The sequence below is a fragment of the Trypanosoma brucei genome, chromosome 9, assembly GCF_000002445.2.
Source record: "Trypanosoma brucei brucei TREU927 chromosome 9, whole genome shotgun sequence".
Taxonomy (NCBI): domain Eukaryota; phylum Euglenozoa; class Kinetoplastea; order Trypanosomatida; family Trypanosomatidae; genus Trypanosoma; species Trypanosoma brucei.
In genome coordinates this window covers 438,128-464,996 of record NC_007282.1, presented here as the reverse complement: position 1 = coordinate 464,996, position 26,869 = coordinate 438,128, and the positions used below count along the sequence as shown (strand labels likewise).

At 49.0% G+C, this 26,869-nt stretch overlaps 10 protein-coding genes and 1 pseudogene across 10 annotated transcripts, besides 11 other annotated features; 8 read left to right on the top strand and 3 right to left on the bottom strand.

The window, feature by feature from the left end:
• Positions 1 to 268: 268 nt before the first annotated feature.
• Tb09.v2.0010 lies at positions 269 to 4,420 on the bottom strand (annotated as a pseudogene).
• Positions 4,421 to 6,456: 2,036 nt separating this feature from the next.
• Positions 6,457 to 6,482: a sequence feature (AT_rich).
• Positions 6,483 to 7,028: 546 nt separating this feature from the next.
• Positions 7,029 to 7,071: a microsatellite.
• Positions 7,072 to 8,288: 1,217 nt separating this feature from the next.
• On the top strand, positions 8,289 to 10,535 carry Tb09.160.0860 (hypothetical protein, conserved; the record flags this gene model as incomplete). The annotated part of the gene is made up of 1 exon (XM_798428.1): positions 8,289 to 10,535. The coding sequence occupies one exon, from the start codon at positions 8,289 to 8,291 to the stop codon at positions 10,533 to 10,535; it is 2,247 nt and encodes a 748-aa protein (XP_803521.1).
• An 877-nt stretch (positions 10,536 to 11,412) lies between these two features.
• Positions 11,413 to 11,438: a sequence feature (AT_rich).
• Positions 11,439 to 11,508: 70 nt separating this feature from the next.
• On the top strand, positions 11,509 to 12,570 carry Tb09.160.0850 (hypothetical protein, conserved; the record flags this gene model as incomplete). Its single annotated transcript, XM_798427.1, has 1 exon — positions 11,509 to 12,570. The coding sequence occupies one exon, from the start codon at positions 11,509 to 11,511 to the stop codon at positions 12,568 to 12,570; it is 1,062 nt and encodes a 353-aa protein (XP_803520.1).
• A 245-nt stretch (positions 12,571 to 12,815) lies between these two features.
• Positions 12,816 to 12,843: a microsatellite.
• A 93-nt stretch (positions 12,844 to 12,936) lies between these two features.
• Positions 12,937 to 12,957: a sequence feature (AT_rich).
• A 1,213-nt stretch (positions 12,958 to 14,170) lies between these two features.
• Tb09.160.0840 (membrane protein YIP1, putative) lies at positions 14,171 to 15,250 on the top strand (the record flags this gene model as incomplete). Its single annotated transcript, XM_798426.1, has 1 exon — positions 14,171 to 15,250. The coding sequence occupies one exon, from the start codon at positions 14,171 to 14,173 to the stop codon at positions 15,248 to 15,250; it is 1,080 nt and encodes a 359-aa protein (XP_803519.1).
• Positions 14,182 to 14,245: a microsatellite.
• A 292-nt stretch (positions 15,251 to 15,542) lies between the features above and the next one.
• Positions 15,543 to 15,698, top strand: Tb09.v1.0090 (hypothetical protein, unlikely; the record flags this gene model as incomplete). Its single annotated transcript, XM_798425.1, has 1 exon — positions 15,543 to 15,698. The coding sequence occupies one exon, from the start codon at positions 15,543 to 15,545 to the stop codon at positions 15,696 to 15,698; it is 156 nt and encodes a 51-aa protein (XP_803518.1).
• A 779-nt stretch (positions 15,699 to 16,477) lies between these two features.
• Tb09.160.0830 (hypothetical protein, conserved) lies at positions 16,478 to 18,286 on the top strand (the record flags this gene model as incomplete). The annotated part of the gene is made up of 1 exon (XM_798424.1): positions 16,478 to 18,286. One exon carries the CDS (start codon positions 16,478 to 16,480, stop codon positions 18,284 to 18,286), a length of 1,809 nt encoding a protein of 602 aa, XP_803517.1.
• Positions 18,287 to 19,276: 990 nt separating this feature from the next.
• On the top strand, positions 19,277 to 19,525 carry Tb09.160.0815 (60S ribosomal protein L38, putative; the record flags this gene model as incomplete). Its single annotated transcript, XM_798422.1, has 1 exon — positions 19,277 to 19,525. The coding sequence occupies one exon, from the start codon at positions 19,277 to 19,279 to the stop codon at positions 19,523 to 19,525; it is 249 nt and encodes an 82-aa protein (XP_803515.1).
• A 744-nt stretch (positions 19,526 to 20,269) lies between these two features.
• Positions 20,270 to 20,402: a sequence feature (CT-rich).
• Positions 20,403 to 20,490: 88 nt separating this feature from the next.
• Positions 20,491 to 20,513: a microsatellite.
• A 345-nt stretch (positions 20,514 to 20,858) lies between these two features.
• Positions 20,859 to 22,166, top strand: Tb09.160.0810 (kynureninase, putative; the record flags this gene model as incomplete). The annotated part of the gene is made up of 1 exon (XM_798420.1): positions 20,859 to 22,166. The coding sequence occupies one exon, from the start codon at positions 20,859 to 20,861 to the stop codon at positions 22,164 to 22,166; it is 1,308 nt and encodes a 435-aa protein (XP_803513.1).
• A 144-nt stretch (positions 22,167 to 22,310) lies between these two features.
• Positions 22,311 to 22,883, bottom strand: Tb09.160.0800 (hypothetical protein, unlikely; the record flags this gene model as incomplete). Its single annotated transcript, XM_798418.1, has 1 exon — positions 22,311 to 22,883. One exon carries the CDS (start codon positions 22,881 to 22,883, stop codon positions 22,311 to 22,313), a length of 573 nt encoding a protein of 190 aa, XP_803511.1.
• A 188-nt stretch (positions 22,884 to 23,071) lies between these two features.
• Tb09.v1.0080 (hypothetical protein, unlikely) lies at positions 23,072 to 23,236 on the bottom strand (the record flags this gene model as incomplete). The annotated part of the gene is made up of 1 exon (XM_798417.1): positions 23,072 to 23,236. One exon carries the CDS (start codon positions 23,234 to 23,236, stop codon positions 23,072 to 23,074), a length of 165 nt encoding a protein of 54 aa, XP_803510.1.
• Positions 23,237 to 23,807: 571 nt separating this feature from the next.
• Positions 23,808 to 23,831: a microsatellite.
• Positions 23,832 to 24,253: 422 nt separating this feature from the next.
• Positions 24,254 to 24,274: a microsatellite.
• A 189-nt stretch (positions 24,275 to 24,463) lies between these two features.
• Tb09.160.0790 (hypothetical protein, conserved) lies at positions 24,464 to 26,542 on the top strand (the record flags this gene model as incomplete). The annotated part of the gene is made up of 1 exon (XM_798415.1): positions 24,464 to 26,542. One exon carries the CDS (start codon positions 24,464 to 24,466, stop codon positions 26,540 to 26,542), a length of 2,079 nt encoding a protein of 692 aa, XP_803508.1.
• A 326-nt stretch (positions 26,543 to 26,868) lies between these two features.
• Position 26,869: part of a microsatellite that runs on past the window's edge.

Sequence of the window (26,869 nt, the reverse complement as noted above, 5' to 3'; positions counted from 1 at the left end):
AACCAGGGGATGCCCTGTCAGCGGAACAAACACTCTTGAACAACGCAGGGGAAAACACGGTTTTGAAGGGGTCAACAGGTAGCGAGGGTGGCACTCCGTCCCTTAACGATACCGTTGCCACTCAAGAAATAGTTCCAAGCCGGCGAGCCAGTGACAAAATTAAACAAGAGGGTACAGAAACTTGCGACGACTTCACAACTAAAGAAACAAACAATAACCAGCAAGAAAAACCGCTTACCACACACGAAAATGAGCACACGGTACACAATCAATTTGACTCACCACAACACGGCAAAACAATAAACAAACAGCAACATTTGGACACAAATGGCGAACAAGAAGGTAAAGAAACAATTTTAACCAATCTAATACAACAATCAATGGATAAAGCCGTATCTGACAACGCGCAAAAGGTCATTGACAACATCACAATCACTGAACTCCAACAGAAAAATAAAGGAAGTGATAACGATAAAACAAATAATGATGCAGCTCACGATGCAAAGGAACTGAGCAAACAGGATGCAGCTATTCCCACAGCCGATGATGATGCAAAGGAACTGAGCAAACAGGATGCAGCTATTCCCACAGCCGATGATGATGCAAAGGAACTGAGCAAAGAGGATGTAGCTATTCCCACAGCTGATGATGATGCAAAGGAACTGAGCAAAGAGGATGTAGCTATTCCCACAGCTGATGTTGATGCAAAGGAACTGAGCAAACAGGATGCAGCCATTCCCACAGCTGATGATGATGCAAAGGAACTGAGCAAAGAGGATGTAGCTATTCCCACAGCCGATGATGATGCAAAGGAACTGAGCAAAGAGGATGCAGCTATTCCCACAGCTGATGTTGATGCAAAGGAACTGAGCAAAGAGGATGCAGCTATTCCCACAGCTGATGTTGATGCAAAGGAACTGAGCAAAGAGGATGCAGCTATTCCCACAGCTGATGATGATGCAAAGGAACTGAGCAAAGAGGATGTAGCTATTCCCACAGCTGATGTTGATGCAAAGGAACTGAGCAAAGAGGATGCAGCTATTCCCACAGCTGATGATGATGCAAAGGAACTGAGCAAAGAGGATGTAGCTATTCCCACAGCTGATGATGATGCAAAGGAACTGAGCAAAGAGGATGTAGCTATTCCCACAGCTGATGATGATGCAAAGGAACTGAGCAAAGAGGATGTAGCTATTCCCACAGCTGATGTTGATGCAAAGGAACTGAGCAAACAGGATGCAGCCATTCCCACAGCTGATGATGATGCAAAGGAACTGAGCAAACAGGATGCAGCTATTCCCACAGCTGATGATGATGCAAAGGAACTGAGCAAAGAGGATGCAGCTATTCCCACAGCTGATGATGATGCAAAGGAACTGAGCAAAGAGGATGCAGCTATTCCTACAGCTGATGTTGATGCAAAGAAACTGAGCAAAGAGGATGCAGCTATTCCCACAGCTGATGTTGATGCAAAGGAACTGAGCAAAGAGGATGCAGCCATTCCCACAGCTGATGTTGATGCAAAGGAACTGAGCAAAGAGGATGCAGCCATTCCCACAGCTGATGTTGATGCAAAGAAACTGAGCAAAGAGGATGCAGCTATTCCCACAGCTGATGTTGATGCAAAGGAACTGAGCAAAGAGGATGCAGCTATTCCCACAGCTGATGTTGATGCAAAGGAACTGAGCAAAGAGGATGCAGCTATTCCCACAGCTGATGTTGATGCAAAGGAACTGAGCAAAGAGGATGCAGCTATTCCCACAGCTGATGTTGATGCAAAGGAACTGAGCAAAGAGGATGCAGCTATTCCCACAGCTGATGTTGATGCAAAGAAACTGAGCAAAGAGGATGCAGCTATTCCCACAGCTGATGTTGATGCAAAGGAACTGAGCAAAGAGGATGCAGCTATTCCCACAGCTGATGATGATGCAAAGGAACTGAGCAAAGAGGATGCAGCTATTCCCACAGCTGATGATAATGCAAAGGAACTGAGCAAACAGGATGCAGCTATTCCCACAGCTGATGATGATGCAAAGGAACTGGGCAAAGAGGATGCAGCTATTCCCACAGCTGATGATGATGCAAAGGAACTGAGCAAAGAGGATGCAGCTATTCCCACAGCTGATGATGATGCAAAGGAACTGAGCAAAGAGGATGCAGCTATTCCCACAGCTGATGTTGATGCAAAGAAACTGAGCAAAGAGGATGCAGCTATTCCCACAGCTGATGTTGATGCAAAGAAACTGAGCAAAGAGGATGCAGCTATTCCCACAGCTGATGTTGATGCAAAGGAACTGAGCAAAGAGGATGCAGCCATTCCCACAGCTGATGTTGATGCAAAGGAACTGAGCAAAGAGGATGCAGCTATTCCCACAGCTGATGTTGATGCAAAGGAACTGAGCAAAGAGGATGCAGCTATTCCCACAGCTGATGTTGATGCAAAGGAACTGAGCAAAGAGGATGCAGCTATTCCCACAGCTGATGATAATGCAAAGGAACTGAGCAAACAGGATGCAGCTATTCCCACAGCCGATGATGATGCAAAGGAACTGAGCAAACAGGATGCAGCTATTCCCACAGCTGATGATGATGCAAAGGAACTGAGCAAAGAGGATGCAGCTATTCCCACAGCTGATGTTGATGCAAAGGAACTGAGCAAAGAGGATGCAGCTATTCCCACAGCCGATGATGATGCAAAGGAACTGAGCAAAGAGGATGTAGCTATTCCTACAGCTGATGATGATGCAAAGGAACTGAGCAAAGAGGATGCAGCTATTCCCACAGCTGATGATGATGCAAAGGAACTGAGCAAAGAGGATGCAGCCATTCCCACAGCTGATGTTGATGCAAAGGAACTGAGCAAAGAGGATGCAGCTATTCCCACAGCCGATGATGATGCAAAGGAACTGAGCAAAGAGGATGCAGCCATTCCCACAGCTGATGTTGATGCAAAGGAACTGAGCAAAGAGGATGCAGCTATTCCCACAGCCGATGATGATGCAAAGGAACTGAGCAAAGAGGATGCAGCTATTCCTACAGCTGATGATGATGCAAAGGAACTGAGCAAAGAGGATGCAGCCATTCCCACAGCTGATGATGATGCAAAGGAACTGAGCAAAGAGGATGCAGCTATTCCCACAGCTGATGATGATGCAAAGGAACTGAGCAAAGAGGATGCAGCTATTCCCACAGCCGATGATGATGCAAAGGAACTGAGCAAAGAGGATGCAGCCATTCCCACAGCTGATGATGATGCAAAGGAACTGAGCAAAGAGGATGCAGCTATTCCCACAGCCGATGATGATGCAAAGGAACTGAGCAAAGAGGATGTAGCTATTCCTACAGCTGATGATGATGCAAAGGAACTGAGCAAAGAGGATGCAGCTATTCCCACAGCTGATGATGATGCAAAGGAACTGAGCAAAGAGGATGCAGCCATTCCCACAGCTGATGTTGATGCAAAGGAACTGAGCAAAGAGGATGCAGCTATTCCCACAGCCGATGATGATGCAAAGGAACTGAGCAAAGAGGATGCAGCTATTCCCACAGCTGATGATGATGCAAAGGAACTGAGCAAAGAGGATGCAGCTATTCCCACAGCCGATGATGATGCAAAGGAACTGAGCAAAGAGGATGCAGCTATTCCTACAGCTGATGATGATGCAAAGGAACTGAGCAAAGAGGATGCAGCCATTCCCACAGCTGATGATGATGCAAAGGAACTGAGCAAAGAGGATGCAGCCATTCCTACAGCTGATGATGATGCAAAGGAACTGAGCAAAGAGGATGCAGCTATTCCCACAGCTGATGTTGATGCAAAGGAACTGAGCAAAGAGGATGCAGCTATTCCCACAGCTGATGTTGATGCAAAGGAACTGAGCAAAGAGGATGCAGCTATTCCTACAGCTGATGATGATGCAAAGGAACTGAGCAAAGAGGATGCAGCTATTCCCACTGCTGATGATGATGCAAAGGAACTGAGCAAAGAGGATGCAGCTATTCCCACAGCCGATGATGATGCAAAGGAACTGAGCAAAGAGGATGCAGCTATTCCTACAGCTGATGATGATGCAAAGGAACTGAGCAAAGAGGATGCAGCTATTCCCACAGCTGATGTTGATGCAAAGGAACTGAGCAAAGAGGATGGTGGAAGTGATGGATTTGTTTGTGATGGCGAGGGAAGTAAAACTGATGTTACAGGAACAGCTGCTCCTGAAGATGTTGAGGATTTTGAAATTGATGGTGTACCATCTGTTGGTAGTGACGTCTCTTCTGCTAATCGCCTTACATTAGATAATTCTGGTGTTGAGGGGAAAGTATTTCGTTTTGAGGCTGATGCCTGCAATGAAATGCGAGAGATTTCCTCGTTGTCAAAGGATGTTGATGTGTTGTCGGTGAAGGGGGGTGAAGTGGGATCTGTTGACACTCGGAGGGGCGGTAAGTTAACAAGTTTTTCATCTGCTGTTGTGGAACCTGTTGTATTTGGTGAAGCAATCGTCGTTTCTGTTGATGTCTGCGCTCAGCTAGTTGTTGATGGTGAGGAGTTTATACGCTGGTCGTCGGAAGAAATGTCAAATATGATTTATGATGGTGCCCCTACGGGGGGTGGAGTCTCTGCTGTTAGATCAACTTTGAGGAGTGCTGTGAAAAACTCGGCTGTTGACGCTGCACGTGATGCCGTGATTACCACACTGAACAATGCTTTGGGTAGTGGGTGTGCCTCTGCCGGTGTATCATCAAAGGAAAAAACTGCGCGACTGCCAAATAATCGAAGGCGGTGTCAAACTGCTGAAGCCAATAACAATGCCGATGACTCACCAAAAGCGGAAGGAGTGTCCACGGAACGGGTAGGTTCAACTATCAGTATGAGCGGTGACATTGCTAACGTCAGCGATAAAGAAGCTGGAGGTGTTAGCGCTCTGCCCGATGTGTCATCATCTATGCGTAGTCACTCGAAATTGTCGGGGACACCGTCACGTTTTTCTGCACCGCGGCGCCGTGATCTCCAACACTGCGTCCTGAATGCGCGGGATGTCGGCAGTTCCCCATTTGATTACCGCGAAAAGAATCAATCAGCTGCATCTCCCTCTGTTGTTTTCAGCTGCGATGGAGTTCTTCACGATACGAAAGAGGAGAATACTGGTCGTAACGTGTCTTTGCAGTCTGCAGAAGCTGAAAATCGGCGTCCGTGGGTGGTCGATGGTGGGTCGCCCTGCTCCCTTCGTCCAGGTGCTGGCCGAAGTGAATCTTTGGGTTCCCCCGCCCTCCGCACTTCGAGTCGTTTCACCCCCTCTGTCACTGGTGAGAGACCCGCAAGTAGTATATCTTGTTTGAGAGCTGTTGCTGCAAGGGATGCGATAGCTTCTGCCGCACGTCCGTCATCATCAGGGAGCTCTCGAAAACTGAATCTTGCACAAGACACCGGCAACTCTGAGCCTTTTGGTCCCGATTTCCAGGGTGAGCGGCTTGTGTATCTTGGGCTGTATCCAGACCTAGGGTTTGGTGATGGTGTCAACTTACGGCCACCGCGGTTACCAGCCAAGAGAAGCACCATCTCCAATGCTTATAATCGATCAAAGCAACATCAAAATAAAGCCAACAGCGGACTGGGTGGTGAGTTGGGTCGTCAGCGCGTTACTTTACCGCCCGTCGCTGAGGTGCGTAGTGAAACCAGTGGTTTGTACGAACCGCACTCAGAAGGCTCAGCTTTTATGAGTACCCAACCGGGGCCTGGCCAGCTGGGTCGCGGTGAATATCTGCAACCCCACCCACCTCCGCAAAGAAAACGCCTTAGCCTATCCTTCTCAGAACACCAACGTGAAATAGTGCAGGGAGCTTCGCGCTCCCTATCCCCCCAACAACAGGTGCCAAATTCATGGGCACCAACACTTCAATCAGCCATGAGAGCGGCGCCAAGCGGAAGGATGCCTTCTCCTGTATTCACTCAACAGAGTTACCAAGACAGTACGTCAACGCTAACGGAAAGGGATGGCTGGAATCGCCTTTCCCCTGGTTCTCCGTCGCACCACTCCAGCAGTTGGGGACCACCATATTCTCCAACCGGTTCTAACGCTTTGAGTACAACAGTGGATTCGACGTCCCAAACTGCGAGGAGGTTGGGGAGGATCGCTTCACGAGTCGCCAATGCGCATTACCACTGCACACCTGTCGGTCCTACACCCTCGCGGTTCTCGATGACTCGGGTCCAACCCGTGGCCTCGAGGGTTCAAGTTCGTTCTTGGGTCCCCAGCAGGTACACACCGCAGGAAAATGCCATTCACCTTTACAATGAACGATGAGGGGCTTGTGGTGAAAGATTCTGCATACTTTGCACTGGTCTTAGTATGTCCAACCCTTTAGAAACGTGACACTCGTGTGCTGCAGACGCATGTCCTCGTTAAAAGTGTGAATCCTCTTCCATATTTGTACATACATACAAGAGGGACACGCTAGTTCTTAATTATTATTATTATTATTTTTTACACACCTGGAGGTGTATTTACTTCAATTCCAAATGCTTAAACTGTTGCGAAGGAAGTGAAGACAGGGTAAAGGAACACCACCGATTATGTGTGATTTAGTTGGTGACGGTGATAAGTCGCAGACTAGAAACACTCGAGCGATATGCAAACCTGTTAAAATGGAAACCATATAAATGTTCGCGTTTTTACCCCCTCACCCTCCCTCCCTAATGGCATGTGTAGAGCCGCCTTTAGGGTTGACAGGAGGAAGAAGATGTAACTGATGTTTACAATTCACCAGAGTGCATGTACACTAATACATACGTTTACTTGAGTACAGGGAGGTATCGACTCCGAAACATTATTGGGGTGAATTCATTCAATTTGTAATGCGGAAGGTAAGTTTGGAGCCGCTGGGGATTTGGGTTGTGTTTGTTATCTTCTTATTTTGCCTTGAGTAGTCGAGCACGTAAAGGAAGCAGCACCCATTACATGAAAGCAGCTGGCATGGCGTGACAAAGACACGGCTGAGTGGGTTTTTATTTCGTTTGTTCACTCCGTCGGTTCATATATATATATATATATATATATATATATATATATGCATATACACGTAAAGGAGGAGTCATACACGTTGATGAGCAACTCGACTTATTGATTTACGATGTTTATTAGTGTGCGGCGGAGTTCAGAAAAAAAAAGGCAGGACAGGAGATTGCGATAAATAAAAAATGTGTGCATATATGTGCGTGCAGTCTTCCGTCTGTTTTGTTTAGGTGTTGCGAATGTTACGGTTTGTTTATTTCACCTGACGCTCCCTTTGACAAGAGACAAAATGTGAGACGTCACAAGATGATGTACCTTTATCCCATTTCTCCAATGTAAATGAGCGAAAATGACAATAGTAGCGAAGTAGCTTTTGGTGGTGTCGGTATGTTGTTGCTGTTTTCAGTTTTTGCTGCGTGTCGGGTTCCTTTTTTTTTTTCACACAGTCGTGATTATTGGACCGTTGTTTCACTTAACCGTTTGGTGATTTTCTATTACCCTTTACACGTCAGCTCGGCGTCGGTGTGCTGCTCTTGGATGCATCCATCATTACTTTCCTTTCCGTCCTGCAGTCGGTTCCGCTGACAAACTTGAAGTGCATCGGAGATTATTATTGTTCCTTTCGCTCTTGCCGATAATTTTTGAAGCGTTCATGCACAGTACCCGCTAACGCGGGATGTGGGCACCCAAGGACATGAACAGTAGAAGGAAGCCACATTATAGCCGAGGTCGTGCTTGCTAAACTATTAGTGAACCCTGCACGGCTAGAAAGAGGTGTGGCAAGAAAATGAAGTTCAGGACGGTGGGAAACAAGGAGGAGGAAGGCGCGGCTTCATCGGGTAGATGGATTCATGGAAATGCGTTCTTACTCTTCTGATTCCTTTCTGATCCTTCCCCCTTTACTGCCCGTGTGCCGACTCACCTCAACACGCTTGTTAGCTACGCCCCTAAATTATAACAATGAGACGCACAACACTGAGAGAGAATATGCGTGCTCCCGTCGCAAGGAGTTGGAAGGGGAGTGGGGATGGGACAGGCATCATGGGATACACTATTTTGCATAACTTGGTTACTGTCTTACGTATCTTAGCGAATTATGCTGGTCAACATCCCCACCACTGGAGGAAGTTAATACGGACATCAACTCTCATTTTTCGAATTCGTTTTCATTAATATGAAGTGTTAGAGAAAGTTGGTGGTGAGGTTAGCGTTAGGTGGAACAGAGCACAGGCTGAAAAGCGGCGGACATCGGCGGGCAGCGTGTCTCGGTGGCTACAAAACATGAGTCGACAGACGAGGCGAATGGGCATATCGCTGGATGCCTCCAATGTGTACGAAATGGACCCATGGAAAGACGACCGGTGCAGAGACTTCATTGCACTCAATACAATTCAGCGTTTGCGTTCATATCACGCCAACACCACGCTTCCTGTAGAGCCAATAAACGCTGCACGGGCAAAGAACCTTCACCTCCTACTCGCAGCGGAGCCAGATGAAAGAATTTGCACGTCAGAGGACGGCTGTGCAGTTGACATGGCTCGCATCATCTTCTTCGGCCCTATGGCTTTTGTTTCTAAAACATCAGCAGGTCGCATGACCGCTTCTCCACACATTACGAGCCATAGCGGCAGCAGAGGGGATACTGACAATGTCGAAGAAACCTCGAGAGCGTCTCTGCTAGTTGTAAGCAAGGATGAAGAAAATGGAGGAGGGAGGGTGAGCTCGAGTAGCGATGGCAACAAAAGGTTGCGGGAACAAAGTGACGCGTTTGAAGCTGGTGCAACGCCACTTAAGCGAGTAATTACAGAGGGAAATGGGGGAACGCCATCGCCGCAGCTGCCGGAGCGCTCTCTCCCAGTTGCTGTGGGCCAGGGGGGAGGCGCAAGCTCCGATAGAAAAACCTCTCGCCAGGTAAGTGGAAAATCGGATGTGGTGAAGTTCTCTTGCGCTATCGTTGACACTATAGTGTCCTACTACCAATCTCTGTTGACACGCGGTGTTGTCTTAGACAGGTTTAGCTCGAAAGACCTTGCCTTCTCATGGTGGGTTGTGTGCCGCAACATGGACGTTGAGGTGTTAAAGAACCACGTTGGCCCCACCCGCCGTGACACGCTTCTGATTTCTCTGCGGCACTTCTACTATGAACTGCTCTCAAATTTCCACCCCAAGAAAAGCGTCCCGCAGGAACCTAGCAACACCCTCTCAGTAGCCGCAAAGCAAAAGGTAGAAGAGACGGATGAGGGCGGTGGGGAGGAGGACAAACTTCCAAACACTCAAGCTACTCGGAAGCGAGCGCCACCGCAGCGCAAAGCCGAGGCAACCGAAAATAACGTAGCGGAAGAAGAAGAGGAAAATGACGAAGAGAAACCGCGTCTGAGAACCCGGTTTGATTCAACACGAAACGGACCTCCACCCCCGGGCACACGCAGTCGGCACCGCGGGCACCGACCAAAAGAAAGTAGCACTGGTGGGGAAGTCAGTGAAGTGAGGTCTGCCACAAAACCCACCGGCAGCGGCCCTAACAAAACTTGGGAAGCGAGCGGTCATACTCGATCTTCCGCGAAGTTAGCTACAGGGACGAAGGAGAAGGCCACAGAAGTTGTGAAGGCAACCGTAGAATCCCGTACCATCGCACGTAGCAGCAGGGTATCCGCTCCTGCAGCGGCTGCTGAGTCGAATGAGAAGAAGGATCCTCCGGTCAGCGATGTGGCAGAAGCACCGGACGCTGCGAAGCGCCTTCGACCACCGCGGTCGGCGTGTTTGGCAGAAATCTGGAGGTCTATCCGCCCTACGCGAAGACGCAGTGCGCAGGTCGGTGGCACCATTGATTCTGTGCAGGATGGGGTAGCGACCGGTGGATTGAAGCCCCCAAACTACGTAGCTTCGTGCAGTGCCGTTGTTGAACGCATTCACGAACGTATGGAAGATGATCCTGTGTACGCGGCGCTGTTTACAGCATTCCCACAAAACAACAAAAATTCAACTAAGGTAGAAGACGGCTCTCAAAATCACGATACGAAAGAAACTGAATCTGAAGTTGAGCACGGCATGCACCCCTCGCTCATTCAGTTGCTTCGCTACTACCACACGGGTTCCTCAACTCCGTCAATCCCATTGGTGAAATTTGACGAGGAGAACGTTAAGAACGAAGCGCGGCAACAAACTCGGCCATCAACAAATGAGGAAGAATTGGAGGGACAACAGGCGGGTCCCTCCGTTCTGTGCACAAATGGGGTGGAAAAGGTGACAACCGATGTTGAAAAGACCGGTCGCTCTGACGTGTGCAACCCTGAGAGCAGCAGCCCACTGATGCACCAATCCTGCCCTTTCTCCGCCCTAACTTACGCTCAACGTTGCCTATTAACGTGGGAGGCGTCACTTCTGCTTGATACGCAGCAGCCACAGCCGGCCAGGAAAAGGCAAGCGGCCGCTAGCGGGCAGACGCACAATGCTGTGCCATTGGAGCCTTCTCCGCGACGCAACTATTACGATTATTGGACGTGTCAACGAATGCCCAAACCCTCATGAAGGCAGCGTTGGCGTGGAAACGATATTATCACTGTTTTTATGTTGATTTCCTTTCTCTGCATTTTCTAACATTGTATCTAGAGTGGTTTCTCCCGTTTGGGTAAGGGTTGTAAGAGAGGCTGTGGTTCTCCATTGTAGTGAGTTAATGGGACTGCTGATTTAACCCTAGTCGCTCTTTTACTTCACTGTAGTGTCTATATAGGAATATCATGTGTTAGATTGTCTAAGGATTTGGAAGAGAGGCGGGTCATGCTTCATGCCTTCATACATTTGAAGGAAAAGGTAAACAGAATATATCAGTGGGACTTTATTCTGTATGTCCGCGCACTTGTATGGGAAAAGGAATGCACATGCCGTGTAAAGGGAGGTAAAGTGGTGGCAAACACACCTTTCAAGTCCTCATTTCAACTGGATGGTAGCGGCTTTTGTGTAAATTCATGTTTGGAGTTGACGGGAAGGGCGGAGCAGACGGCACAACTCCAACAAGCGTTGAATGCATTAACATGTGAACTCCCCTCCCCTTCGAGATGTTGATTTTTTTAAAAGAAAGAAAAACTCCACCAAGTCGACCCGCCATTTCTTATGCACATACGTCCACATGCGAAGTTGTCGGAGACTGGGGAAATAACGGGGGGGGATTGGAACTTTCCAAGGCATGTTGGCTTGTTTACTAACTTCAACCGTGGAGCAATCAACAAAGGGACCTGGAGTTGCCTCGTGTCGTGTGAAGTTATTGTTGTGAGCGGCATATGCCAGTGAATATCGGCTTATTACCCGTGTCAAATTGCTGCCGCATTATGAATGCTGTGGGAGTTCGCAGTGCAATGTATGGGTGTTCGTGCTGGTTATCTATATATCGCTTCCCTTGAAACCTCTGTTATTTATATTATTATTATTTTTTTTGCTCGATTTTATTTTGGTTCTCTTCCACACGACGAAGGTAACCGTTTTGCGAAAGAGCTCCGACGACGCAATGTTTTCGCTTGTCCGGGGTCTTTACAGTTCCATCTTCGCCGATGACACCAGGAAAGTTCTGATCGTTGGGTTGGAGTCATCTGGGAAGACAACGCTATCAGAGCAGCTCAAGCACATGTACGCGACGGAAAGTAGCAAGAATGGTGCCAACAGTTCCACTACGGAAGAAAATAGTGGTGACGCAACTGCAAGTGAGGTAAACTATAATTTTCCCACACCGGCCCCGGTGGAGTCTTTGAGGAAAAAAATTAGGCCAACTACAGGATTGAATAGGTCGAGCGTCACGCACGTAACAACGCCACCGCAGCATGAGACACCAAATGTCTCGCTCACACCCTTAACGACGCCACTTATATTATGGGATATAGGAGGGTCATTACGACCTCTTTGGGGAAACTTTTTTGGTACATGTCATGGTGTTATATTTGTTGTGGACAGCACGTTAGGTGAGGCCACATCAAATGGTTGCAGTGAAGGAGGCAGGAAAACTTCACCTGATCAAGTTGGTACGAGTGAAGATGACGAAAGTGATGTAGGTGCCCAACCCAACTCACCTATAGGGGATGTACGTGAAGGAGAGCGATCCCAATTCCTCCGTAAATTGTATGCGAAGGATGCGCTCATCCTCCGCCAGATGTTCAGTCATCCATTACTAGCTGGCGCCCCACTCCTAATTGTATCGAACAAGGTGGATGCAGCAAACCATCATACTCTCGTAGAAATTCAGGACGCGCTGCGATTAGTTGATGTGGCACTGATGGATGAATTCTACGCAGACGATTGTGTGGTGGGTGAGCCCGTTTATGGCGAGTTGCACAGGAATGGTGAGGGGGATTATGAGGGTCCGCCGGATCGGTCGGCATATGACAAACTTTCAAACGAAAAATCGTTTGGTGGTGTGGCCACGCCCCCACCGGGTTCAAGTGGTATTGGAAATAGAGTAATGCGACTCGTTGAGATGAGCGCGCTGCATGGCACAGGAGTTGTTGACGGGATGAATTGGCTTGTTGCGCAGATGCGTGATAGCGGAAGGCAGCCACTACCAGATGATGGTAAATAATTCTTTCGTATTTTGGTCAGCGCATCTCCAGCATTTTTCTCCGTCACCGCTACGCTACCCCCGGCTTGCAGATGGCTCCCTTAGATTCTTCGCTTGTACACTTGCTACTCAAGTTTCGTTGGGGGGGGGTGTGCTGGTTTGGTTGGCCGTCATGGGGTATTATCAACGAAAAAGTTTAAACGTTTCGAAGAAAGGAATAGAGGTTCCGAAGACCGCTCAGTGTTATAGCGGCGTTCTTCAACGAAATATATACATATATACATACATATATACCGCGTCGATTGGTTACTCTCTTTCTTTATATCTGTATCCCTCTTTCTGTGTGTATGAAAACTGAACTGTTTTTTGATATTTTACCAGGGATACATATTTTTTTAAAAAAATTATGTTTACTGAGTGGACATACTTCCACGTTTGATTATATCCTTGAATTTCACACGTGGCGGTAAACTGGGAATACTTTCTGCCGCTTCGCGCTCTCGACCCCTCCCCCTCGTCAGTGCCATATGACACGAGTCGTTTAGAGTATTCAGTGCTCCAAAGAGGGCACTTACGCTTCTGTTTCTCTTAATACTTTTTAAGCTATGATGAAATCGATCCCTTTGAACACTGTTTCTTTTTTTTTTTCGCTATTTTCCACGGTATCACCAACAAACACATGCTGTCATCTCTAACGATTTTGTCAGTTATAAGGAACTGAGCCACGGCAGTGGACTTCTTCCAATGTTCAGTTGGAAGGATGTTCTCTCTACTGTCATTTACTCCACCCCCCAGTTCTTGCTGCGGCAGATGTCCTCCGTGTTACTCGGGTTGGTTGCCGGTTACTGCAGTATTCTTTTACTATTCGGACCCCTTCCATTTGCTTACGGCATCCTACAGCTTACTGCCACGGTGTTAATAGCTTACGCCTTGGCCGTCGCAACTCGCTACGGAGTGCGTTGGGGCACATGTTTGGTGTTGGCTCTAATGGACGGTGGTGTCTGGAGGGTGTCGTTTCGTAGGAAAAACAACACCGGATCGGCGAGAAGCGGTGAAACGCAGTTGGATTAATGGTCAATCATCACGTTAAATGAGAAATGAGCTTACGAAATCCACTGTGCAAAGGTGCAATCATCACATGAATGGGCAGGGTGGTGTGGCGAAGAGGACAAGGAAGAAGGGGAACAGAGGTCGTCTGATTTTTGTGTTACTATCGAGTAAACACACGAAAGTGAAATGAGTTGTTGGCGTCTGTTGCTTAAGTACGGAGAAGGGGGGCCACGTTGTTCTCGGGACGGCGACCGAACATTGACCATGTGCATTGCTTATTTTCTTTGTAATTATTGCATTTGAATCGTGACTGCTTTTGCCCTAATTTTCATTCATTCGGAGTTGCCAGGCGAGTTTAGTAAAGGTTTCTCATCCCTTTTAGGAAGCGGTCACTATCCCCATGCAACCGCAACCAAACGGTTTATACTTTCCCCAGGGGAATCAAGGTGAAGTTAATGGGGCCAACAACAGTAACTACTACCAGCAACCGCCGCCGTTTGCGCCGTGGCCCAACCAGTCAGCTGGTGCACGACCAGAAGATTTCTTCTATAATGGAGGGGACGCAAACCACATGAACCCAATACGGCAACAACAGCAACAGCAACAGCAACAATACCAGCATCCGTATCAGTACCCGCAGCAACAAATGCAAGCGCAACCTCCTAAAGTAGCTTCGGCAACGCCGTACTTTTCACGGCCGGCATCGTGCGCATCGCCCAAAGCCTTTCGCACAGGCTCAGATAGGAACAGCTTCCAAAGTAGCCCCTCCCATTTCGTGAGTGGAACCCAATCACCGAAACCTACTGCTGCTCATCCATTCATTCAGATGCCGGTAGCAACGACTGTGCCTCTAATGAATCCAGCGGTACCGGTGTTCCATGACTATTCCCCAAAAGGTCAACAGCTCCCCTTGCAGGGCACGTCGTGGCACCAACGAACCTCCTCAACGGGTCCACCACCAACACCACCCCCAACGTCGTATTCCCCAACCCAACCGGGATTCTTCGGGAATTTGTTGCAGACACTTGCATTGCGGAATATGATGACAGCCTTTAACAACGAAAGCGGAGTCGACACCTCACAAGGACAAGTTCCACTGCACCAGCAGCGTTTCGGATACCCCGAAGATGATCTTCCACTACTGGACGAACTGGGAATATTTCCTCACGAAATACGGGCCAACGCACTTGCCGTCCTTAACCCATTTAGAGAGATGGGGGAAAACGTTTCTGACAGCATGGATCTCGCAGGACCCATAGTATTCGCCGTTCTTCTTGCGATTTTGCTTTCACTTCGGGGCAGCATGCGGTTCAGTACCATTTACGGGCAGTTCGTTATTGGTGTTATATTCATGAGAGTCCTGCTCTCGCTCATGACAGAAAATGCGGTGTCGTTGCAGTTCGTCATCAGCGCGTTAGGCTATGGTTTGATTCCTAATGTTTTTCTCGCAGCTTCGCAGTCACTGATGTATTGGTTATTTGGGTATGTCGGTAAAACGATGTTGGTGCCTGCCTTGTTGGCCGTTCTTTGGTCCGCGTGGTGCGCAACGTCGATGTTGGTGAGAGGTTTCCACATGGAGAAGCAGAGATATCTCATCATGTACCCACTGTCCCTCTTCTACGCGGTCTTCGCCACACTAACAATATTTTAGAAGCGTGCTTAGTACCTGGGCGTTACTACTCCACAACTTACGTCCAGTGACCGTCACACCTTGCATCCCGTCCGTTTTGCCTCTCTTTTGGTTGAGGAAAAAGATCCAGTCTGCTGTTGCTGAACTGCATCGAGGAACGGATGGAAGTGTTTTCACGCATGGGAATGAAAAGAAGAGGGGGAGAGAAAGCAACTACCGCCCGTGGTGTGTGTCCTGTGCGTTTGTTTGTTTGTTTGCACATGGAGTGGTGGCGGGAGCGGAGTTTAAGTGGAAAAGTGGTGAACTCTTTCCAATGTCTGTACTCCTTTCAGTTGTATATCCCCCTCCTTTTACATTTGCGCTTTCTTTGTCTTCCTTCGATTCTGAACCCCAAACCTCCTCCCGGTGTACACACAAATCAACAAACAAAACAAGGATCATCACCTACCGCCACTGCATGACATTTTGAATTTCAGGTGGAACGCACTGTAATGAGCGGGTTAGCTGTCGGCATTGCCCCGGTATAATGGTAATGGACTGTAGCTCTGTAAGTAAGTAGTGCGCGCCTCGTCGCCACTAGCGGGTGGTTGTGTCGCTTTTTCCTCCCCCCCCCCTGATTCATTTGCAATGGCATCCTTTGCTATTATTATTATTTTTTTGCTACTGTCCCCCCCCCTGGCCTGTTCTGTTCTCAATCTGAGTCACTTTCGTTTTTTTTTTTTGCGGATCTTGTGCACACGTAGCGCTGCTGTAGCTTAGGCTTACTGCACAACTCATTCGGTAAAATTCGCCGCAACGCAGTTAAGCTGAGAGAAGCACGAATAAAGGGGAAGTGAACATACCCCGAGGAAGGTGGAAAAGAAATAGAATTTATTTTCACCCCGTACGGGCTTCAACACATACACACACTATCGAAGGCGGAAGCTACACGCATAGAAAAAAACGAAAACACACACGTTTAGACGACATAAGTGAGTGCGCGCCAGTTTTTTTGTAACACACTCGCTTCTGTAACCACAGTATTGTTTCTCTTATAGAAAAGATTGCCGTGGCATAGATATCACAACCATCACAATATCAAAACATACAGAGAAGAAGAAGGTCATCTTCGCATTCATACATAGATACAAGAAGACGAAATATATTCCTCACTCTGGAGGGGGGAAAAAAGCAAAGCTGTGCATTCAGCTTCCCACATCACGCGGCCCTTTCTTCCCTTTTGTCTCACTTATTTCGCGTTTGAGAGGAATGATGGAAAATACCCCGCTATTGGGACGGGAACAAGAATATAACGATGTACTTCGGTTCATCGAGGAACGTCTGCTGATTCAGCACTGCAAGTCGCTATTTGTCTTTGGTGCTTGCGGGTCTGGTAAGACGTCAACGATAATTCGGGCCATGCGCCGGGTTACGCATAGAGTGATGACTTATGATAAAGCGGCTGGTCGCTCCAGCACCGGTAGCAATAGCAGCAACGGTGGTGGGGGCCTCAGCGATTCGCCTCCGCCAGCAGCGGGACGAAAGCAACAGAAGCAAATGGAGCGGCAGCGACCAACAAAGCGCCAACGGGGGTCCGAGACCGAAGGGAATGCTGCGGGTGCTGCGGCAGTGAGCGCTGATAACGTTAAAGACGGCCATTTCCGCAGCATTGGGAATGCAGCAACCCCAGGCGATCCAACTGTACTGTTCCCACACTTGTTTGGGAAGGGTCGGCGAGTGCAGTGTCACTACGTCAACTGTGCGGATATGACAGCGCAACAGCTTTGTGATTCCATTAGTGAAACATTTTGCAGTTCACAGGTTCGCTTGGATGCGCAGACTCGCACCCTCGTAAATGCGGTCGGGGGTATTCCGAAGCGAGTTTCGGCAATGAGGCGCCGCAGCCGCGAACTACTTAAGCACTACGACCAACAACCAATAGAAGAGGGACTCCCAACTGCGGGGTTGACAAAGACTACGGTGAAGACACCACTGCATGTTCTTGTACTCGATGAGGTGGAATACGTTCGCGCCGCCGCACGCGGAGCGCTTGCATCCCTAGCCGAACTATCGGCTGAGTACGCCTCACAACTCGCCCTCGTATTCATATCGAACCAGCGGGAGTTCGTGCACGTCCCCCACATGTTACTAAAGGAGTTGCCTTTTGAGGCTTACAGCGCCGAGATGTTAGAAAGTATTGGTAATCACATCGTCGCCGCTGCCCATTTCACACGGAAGGAGAAGGAACAGGTGCAGCTTAGTCCGGGACTCATTAGATACATCGCTCGTAAGGCCCTTGTTGAGTTTTCGGGTGATGTGCGGCAAGTGGCCGTCATGTGCCGACGATTGATTCACACGGCCGTAGAGGAACAGAAGAAAAGTGTCCCTCCTAAGGGGCGTGTGTCCACCGAGGGCGGTGAGACGCCGCGGGGCAGCCGTGAACTGGCGGGGGCAACTGCTCCTGGTGGAAACTCTCCCGGGGTCCCAGCGGCGCTCATCACATTGGCTCAGAGCCAAAAAATACTCCGTGGACCCGACTCTGTTGGCGACCGTGTCTTCGAATATGTGTCGGCAATGCCGGAGCAAATGCTCTACGTCCTTAGTTGTCTCGTTGTACTTATGCTGCGGCAACAACGAGACAGTCAAATCGCAAAGGTGAGCATCGGTAGCACCTCCGCTGTTGGGCGGCGGCAAAACAAAACGGCCATTGGGTCTTCGTTCGGCTCATACTCCGCGGCAGAGCCGGGTCCAGTAGTTCCCGGCACCTTCACGACGCGGGTTGTGCACCGCCTGTATACAGCACTAATGGGCCAACAAAGATTCCCGTCAATGAATGCGGCAGGGATTTCGTCGGCCATCGATGGTTTTGCGGACATTGGCATCATCTCCCGCCCACAACGCCGTGGGAATGAAGAAGTTTTCTCCTTTAATGGAACCTGGACACTAGAGTCCATGCAAGCCGCTCTCACAGCGCGCGGGGAGGCACTACGACAGGAACGAGTGGATTGTGGACTGGATTCTGCAGAGAATCGTTTTGAAGAAGTGCTGCGGGAACTCAAGGGCATTTTATCCCTGTGATGAGAGAGGCTCACACTCGCCATATTGTGTCTCGCATTATGAGCACCGTTGCAATACCGGATTTTGTATCGCTTTTTACATACATGAGGGAGTAATTGTTTTTTCCTCTATTCTCCGTCCCTTTTTCGTTTGTTTGTTTCTTTTTTTTTTTTGGGGGGGGGGGGGTTGAGGCGCGTTTTAACGAGCCTGACGACGGAAGAGTTGGTACTCCTCTCCTTTCACCCCGTCATTTCTTACTGGGGCCTTTCGGTCGGAGGTTCCCTCACATAGAATCGTACAGTGATGACCTGACATTATTCACCCACTCGGGTGAATGAATGCAGCGCTCGATGTATTTCCCCTCTTACGGTTATATTTTCCCTTCATTCTGTTTGTTAACGTTCGGACGCGTGCATAAATAACTTCTCTTTTTGTTTTTTTTAGATATGCAAACTACTATATTTGAGCACTGAGTGTGGTCGTGCACACGTTGGAAAGATGCGAATGAAACTGATAATTGAGCAGACTGAAAGAAACTGAAGCTTCAAATTGTGCAGGTGCGCTGTGAAGGAAACAACAGGTAGCGGGGAAAAAAAACAAGGAAACGCTTCAAACTCATGCAATTGCTCGTTTTCACCCGCAACTGTCGTTACTTCCGTTGGTTTTTTCACAATTTTTTTCTTTGTTTAATCGGCTCGAGCTCACAAAATATTATATATACACGAACTCACCGAACGAGGACGTTGTTTTTTTACCCGTGGCCCTAATGTTGTTGCCCTTGTGTGCAAAGGGCTCTGAGCTGCCATTTCTTTCATTTTGTGCTTGATGTGTCCCCCAACTTACTACACGATTATTTTCTATTAATTTTCTCCTTCCATTTTCTTCACTTGTTCCCCCAACACACACACACACAAAACCCCCACCCATTCCATCATGTCCTTCTGTGTGCCGCCGTTGTGCATCACACAAATGGCAACTTATACCTTGCAACGTTACCCCTAAGGGGCAGAAATGCCGCGTGAGATCAAGAACCTCAAGGAGTTCCTTGCTATTTGCAGTCGCAAGGATGCCCGTTGTGTGAAGGTGAAGCACAACCCGAAGGTGACCAAATTCAAGGTCCGTTGCAGTCGCCACCTTTACACCCTCGTGATGGCTGACAAAAAGAAGGCTGACAAGATCGAACGCTCCATCCATCCATCCGTAAAGAAGATCACCGTCACTTCCCGTTCGCACGCCAACAAGAACACACCGAGCAAATGAGGATCGAGGAAGCAAGTGAATGCTGAGAACACTGAGAATGCAAAAACAGAAGGAAGGAAACACATGCGGTAAGCACGTGTGCATCCATATGAATCGGTCAACTGTGCTAGCGTCTCTTTCGGTTTTGGTCCCCCCGTCCCCTCCCTCCTATGCGGTATTTTCCTAATTTTTAATATAATTTAGCAACCATCGAAAAAGAGGAGCATTGAGGGGTGTCTCCTACTTGCGCTACAAAAAAGCTCATACCTTTAGAATTCCAATTCTCTTATTCATCTCTTACTTTTTCATGCATGTATGAAGTTGAAGTAGTAGTAGTACCCAAGTTCCCCCCCCCCCCCATGAGCATTCTCACCCGGATATTCGACACAGACAAAAGCTATTGATAGTGTCGTTTGGATGCAGCCGCCTACAACCACTTGGTTATATATTTTCTAATCGCCGCAGCACTGAACTAATTCGGTTGAAATTGGGTATGAAGTTGAGGGGGAGGGGTGGAGAAGAAGGGCCCTCACCACTGAGATGACGCGCTCCATCATTACCATCGCCTGCTCTCATTTTTTTATTCCCTTTTTTCGTCTGTCGTTATCCTCCTCTTCTTTTTATCACTCGTTGCGGTGTCGCCATACGTGTGTACATGTCACGTTACGTCACACACACACACATACATAAATACATACACTTACCCCTTTTCCCCCCTTTTTCCTCCGTCACGGCGTCGCCAAGGAACTTGTCTCAAACCTTTTTGGTAAGGAAAGGAAATAAAAGGAAGACAAAAATAATAAGGGGGAAAAACAAAATACAGTAGAAACGAGGGGAAATAAGTAGGGAAAGGTGAAGGGGGAAAAAAAAGCAGAGAGAAGCAAACAAAGGGGAGGAAGCACAGAAGTTGTGAAAACTAAGCAAATAAATAAGGAAAGAAGCATTTACACAGGCAAATAGTGCGCTTGAACTTTGAGGAAGTAAAAAATAATAATAATAATAATAATAAAACGTAAGGGAAGCGGGGTAAGGGAGGAAATTAGTCATTATTCTCCGGTATCCTGGGGGCTGACAACTAAGGGAAGGGTGAAAAAGTAGAATCGTATCGGGTAACCTTATACATCAACTGGTGTAAAGTTAAGCACCTGGAACGCATAGCTTACGTACATAACAGAGACGGAGCAGGTCGCCAAAGAAGTAGCCGAAGTAGCGGAGGGTATAACGTGCACCCAAGTGCAAGTACACCGCTTCCAATACATTCGACGCCTATATGCGCAATAACGCAGCGGAAAAACTTCTTAGCACCGCACGAGCCGAGGGTCTTGCGCTCACCGAAGATGGTTTTGCTGAGTGCATGGACCGCAATGACCCACTGCAAGTGCATCGCGACGCCTTTAATATTCCAAAGCGGCGCGACGGTTCCGATCACGTTTACCTCTGTGGGCAAACACTTGGTTTGCAGCACAAGGACGTGGAGTCGAGTGTTGCTGGTGCCCTGAAGCGGTGGCGTGAGCTCGGCGTGCTCGCTGAATTCCAACACCCTAACCCGTGGGCTGAGGTCGATCGCCTTGGCCGGAAGGAGATCGCGGAAATTGTCGGGGCGCAGGAGAGTGAGGTAATCACAATGAATTCCTACACGGTGAACTTGCATTTGTTGCTAATAGCCTTCTACAAGCCGAAAGGAAATCGGCGGCTAGTGATGATGGGGAACTATGCCCTTCCCAACAATGTTTATGCGGTGATGTCGCAATTGGAGGCCCGGGGCCTTAACCCAGCGGAGGACCTCATCACTGTGTGTGCTCCTAAAGATGAGGATGGGAAAGATTCCCCAGCACACATACCAATGACCGAATACCTCTCCATCATCGACAAGCGGGGGAGTGAGATTGCGGTGATACTACTCAGCGCCCTCCACTTTATTACGGGGCAACTGGTTGACGTGCAGGCCATAACGAAGGCCGCGCACGCCAAAGGCATCATCGTGGGTGTGGATTGTGCGCACGCCGTGGGTAACGTGCCTCTCAAATTGCACGAGTGGGAGGTGGATTTTGCAAGTTGGTGCACTTATAGATACCTAAACAGCGGGCCAGGAAACCTTGCTGGTGCCTTTGTGCACACGAAGCATACGCAGGTTGGGAGTGAGCTCAAGACGCTCCGTGGCTGTAGGGGTCACGAACCGCGGGATCTCATTGATCCGTCCTATAAATTTGAGCCTGCGGAAGGCGCTGCAGGGTTTCAGCTCAGTAATGTGTCAGTGCTTGGCATGATGGCCCTGTTACCAAGTGTGCGCCTCATAGCAAAGGTTGGCATGGACTCACTACGCGAGAAATCACTTTTGCTGACATCCTATTTGGAGTTATTGCTCGGTGAGTTGGTTCCGCCTGGCTCCATCCGCCTTTTGACCTCCGTCGACCCAAGCCAGCGCGGAGCACAGTTGACTATTCGTATACTACCCAATAAATTGTCAGCGAGCCTTACGCCACGGGCCTCATATGGGGGTGAGAGTGAAAGTGACGCGGAGTGCATGGAGCGGTATCTGCGTGATGTCGGTATTATTGTTAGTACGTGCTCGACGGACCTTGTCTTCCTCGCTCCAGTGCCGTTGTACAACACTTTCAAGGATGTGCTGCTTGCCGCGCGTGCCATAGCCGAGTGTTTTTAAGTCCCTGGGAGTTTGTGGACGGGGACTTTTAGGTGGCAGGTGTGAGGAAAAGATAAATGGAAAGGGGGGGGAATCCATTAGTGTGAAAGGGTTGGTAATGTTTCGGAACTGAGGTGCTCACACGCGGGGCTGACTAAGTTTGGATCATGGGGTATCAGAGTGAGATGAGGGGTCGATAGATATGAAGAGAAACTGGGAACTTTGAAGCAAATTGTAGCGATCAGCTGTTGTTTCTTTTTTTTTTATTATTTCTTTCATTTTTGTGAGGGTGTGCAACTGGTGGAAAGCATCAGGAGGTGTAGAGGGCTGTGGATGCTGATAAAGGAAAACAGGGTAGGGGCAGCGAAACATGCAAAAAAAAAAAGCAGCCCGAGTGAGGAGAGGTTGCTGGACAAATATATTTACGCGTGAGCAAAAACTAAACGGGAGGGGGAACTTTCTACTACAATGTGAGTGTGTGTACGATTGGTTATGTTTCGGTTGTGTTTTTTTTTGTGTGTGTGTGTGTGCTTTCGCTTTGTAAACGGCACGTCTCACGCATAGGGAAATGTGTCGGTAGCTGTATGAGATGGGGAAGGGTGGGCATGTGCCCGGAAGGCTGAAGAAAAACAAAGAAACTATTTCTTCGCGTTGCCGTATTCGGTTTGTGTCGTCGTCTGTTCGCTGGTAGGTGTTTCCTTTTTTTCGCTGGTATTCGGCTTGGTTATGGTGTTTCATTAATGACGGTGAGGGCAAATGATTGGGGAAGGGGGTTCGTTTCAACAAACACACCTACCATATCCTTTATTCTTATCCGTTAGTAGTTATTAGTGTCACTCCTTTCTTCTCGCCATCTCTCTATTATAACTTTTGCGTTTGGTACTTGTGCTTGGTCGCATGCTATTTACTCTGTGTGTTTTGTTTCACTACCATTTATCCGCATCGCCCCACCAGTTGTTACGATTTCGACTCATAACACCCTTCACCGCACTCCTCTCCAACTCCCTCTTCCGTATGACCAAAATGCAGTGCATGGGAGCAGTAATGGTGGCAGCAGCGGAAAGCAAAAGGGAGTTGGGCGGCACCTCCATTATCGCTGGAGAGGAATAAACAAGTAAAAATGGTGGGGGATCTTTTGGCCACGTTGAGTGGTGAAGGAAATACTCGGAAAGGCATGTGGTTGAATTTGGGTTGCGTGGGCAACGACCCAAGTGGTTGGAAGGGCGGGGCAGAGGAATCAAAAGGAAAAGAAAGTTAAACAGGCAGGAATACATGAAAGTGGGAGAGTTCTAAGGGAAGTGAAGAGAGTGATGTTTTAATGTGGGTTGCTGTGGCGGGGAGGGGCTTGCGCTCCGTCTATTTATCACTGTCTTTGTTCTTTGCGTTGTTGCCACTACCTTCTTGATTGTTACTCTTGTATCAAACACCTGCCCGTGAGTGTGTGTGTGTGTGTGTCGGTTTGTCTACTCCGTCCCTATCGCATCCCTCCCCAACTGCGCAACTCCTTGTACTTGGTTGCTGCTGTCGTTTTTTTTTTGTGTGTGTGCCCAGGGACAACACTAACGGTCCCGCTCATCCCCCCTTTGAAGAAAAAAAAGCCGAAACGTGGTATGTTTATTTAATTTTTACTTTTAAAGTATGTAGCTCCACGTATTTTAATGCATATATATATATATATATATATATGTTTTCGATTGTTTGTTTTTACCTTTTGTGATCTTCCTCTCTCTACAACAAGCAGCTGCATCTTTTCCCCTTCCCCACGCGCGCGCACACTACCCACGAAATTACTCCCTCCCCCCTGTGCGTTCCATCGCATTTCTATTCTCCTCCCGAGTTGTGACGGGGGGGGGCAAGCGAACGAACAACCAAAACGAACGTGTAGCCGTCTTCACTCTTTTTTCTTCTCCTCTTCAACGGAGGTGCAACCTCCTATCGGTGCGGTCCGCCTCTGCCTTACTATCCCTTAGCCCATCATTTACCCGCGGTCTTTTCTTTTTTTTTCCTGCCCATTATTGCCCCCCACTCCTTCTTTCTTTTCCCCAACAACTATTGTGAAGGCAAATAAAGGGAGGAAGGAAACGCCGTGTTTCTGCAGCAGCACGACTTTGTTGTTGTTGTTGTTGTTGCTTCTGACTGTTCTTTAGAGTAGAGCCCGGAGCCACATTTGCGCGCGGGAAAGGAGATAACTGAACGGCAACGGTGAGAAGAGTTCATTGTTTCTCGTTAGGTTTTACACAGCAGGGGTAGGGTGAGACATTATCTAGACGAGTGCGACCATCATGGTGGTTGTGGACAATGCTCTAGATGACGTGCAGATGTTGAATCGGATCGTGACAACCATCCAGCCGAGTCTCAGCCGCGTTGGTTGTTCAATCGACAAAAGTGATGCGTTTCTCCGTCGCGCCGGCATCTCTCAGAATGTGCAGTCCGTCGGCAAAAAGGAGCGGGAGCGGCTGCTACAGCTCCAAAGGGAGTCCCAAAAAGCTTGGGACGTAGCGGCAGAATTCCGTCTTGTATTACCAGAGCTCCGCACCATGGCGCCTTCGTGCACAAAGGCGGCGGCTGACGTAAATAACGACCTGGGCGGCACCATCATCGAGGGCGCCGGGTACAACACCATCGTTGATATGGTACCCACAGCGGAGACGATCAAACACATAGCAGACAACGACGAACTGATTAGTAGTTTTCGTCCCTACCGCATCGATGCGTTACGGACGGCTCGTATGGCGCAAAAGACGACTGAGAACGCCCCACATCCCGATGACGCGCGGCAACTGGAGACTACGCTCTTCATGCTTCCAGCGAATAGGCTCATCGATGCGGACGCGGTTTCTGACGCCGTGGGCCGTGAGCACTGGACCACGGCCTCTGAATTTAATGCTGCGATTCTCCCTGAGGCGCAGCTGTCCGCAACAGCAAACGGAATGGGGGCAACCACGCTTTCAGGTCGCGCGAAGTCGCCGAGGGAGACAGGTAGGTCGGTATCACCAAGTTTCAAGCGTGCGAAACGCTTCCACGACGGGTCCTCATTGCCTGGGGTGTGGCATCCGGAACTGGGACACTACCACCTGCGCTTCAGCCAGGTGGAACCACGGGTAACTGGCGGGTATATTGCCCCTCCACGTACCCGAACTGTTAAAGAAGAGGAACAACCAGAGGAACTCAGTTTGTCGCGCCCTAAAACTGTGTTCGATTGTCAGACACCTTCTATCCACGGCGCGGAGAGCGTGCGGGACTTCGCAGTGAGTGTTACTTACCGCGTCCCGGAACCCGCGTTCGTTGTGCGCGAGCGGTTGGCTCCGGCAAACACAGGGAGCTATTTCTTCACATCTAAAACGCCGCGATCTGTCGCCAGTGCACGGAGTGCCGCAGCAGACTTGGACTACTTCCCGTACGCCGATGTTCGTTCCACTGTTAAGCGTGTCCGCTGCCCCGCAAAGTTCGCTTTTACTGTGACTGAGCGAAAACGTGAGGCGGTCGCGGCAGCGGCGGCGGTGGGTATGTACGACGTCGGAGGTGACATCGCGCACAATCCCCACCGTATTGTCGCCATGGACCGTGAGAGTACACGGGAGAAACACTGGTTGAATAAGGCTCCCCCGTACAGAGCAGTGCCGGATGTCGCCGATGTGGATAATGCATTGAACGCCGTGAGGCGGCGCACTCGCAACGTACTAATGGCACCGCGGCTGTCGACTGAAGAGCAATTGGAGAAGCAGCAGCGGATGAAGAATGTGGACCGCTCCGTGTCGATCGAGCGCGACACCTCATTCCCTCGCGGCATGTTCGATCGTTGTGACGCCCCGCGGGTACGGCAGTTTTCCAGGATGAAAGGTCGGAGCTCCTTTGCACCAACTTCAGTTGCGCCAGAGGCCCCGGAGAATGTTAATTTGGCTCCTGTGACAAAACGTTCGGTAGCGGTGTATATAAACCCGAAGGCCCCTGGTCACACGCCATTGCACCAACCGAACCCAGCGGAGATTGGCGAGGTACCGAATTACAAATGGGTGAAACCAACAACAGAGCGTGCAGCAAAAATAAATGGGAGCTCGCGGCCGCCTGCGACCTGGCAAGTGATGCATGACCTTTGCTATGATACCAGCAATCGCCGACTAGTAGAACCTCGTGTGGTGGGGAACCCGATGATTGAAACACACGTTTCGCGCGAAAAACGTGCGCGATTATTCAACACCGGTGGATGCGGTGCCCAGGCAGTCTACAATGTTGACATCCCCTACAAATGCAAGTCGGTTCCGCTTTTTGAGAGGCAAATAACCAAAGAGACACAGTTCTGTGGTCATCGATTGCAGTCCGAGAGGTGGGAACGCAAGAACCCCCGGGCGCCTGGTCCTGGGCATTATAACGTGTCATACAACATGACGAGTCGGTAGAGGCCACCGTGCGCAGGTTAATTTCTTTTTGTGGGGGGGGGGCGGCGTTAACGCTACCAGGCATCTCTTCCACCAGAGTAGAAAAGGGGGAAAATGGGAGAAGAAAAGTAAAATGAAGAAAAGTATCTCAACGAAAACATGTAGATAAAACATTTCCCTGTCCTTTTCTTGTATACGTCTTCTTTTTCCTCTCTTATGTACGAGAAAATATTTCAAAAAAAAACAAAATCACCACAGATGTGCGCACAAACGCGCTATGTACTTGTCCATTCTGTCACTGGCAGGTATGAACCCTACATATCCCGTCTTCACGCGTGCACGTATCCA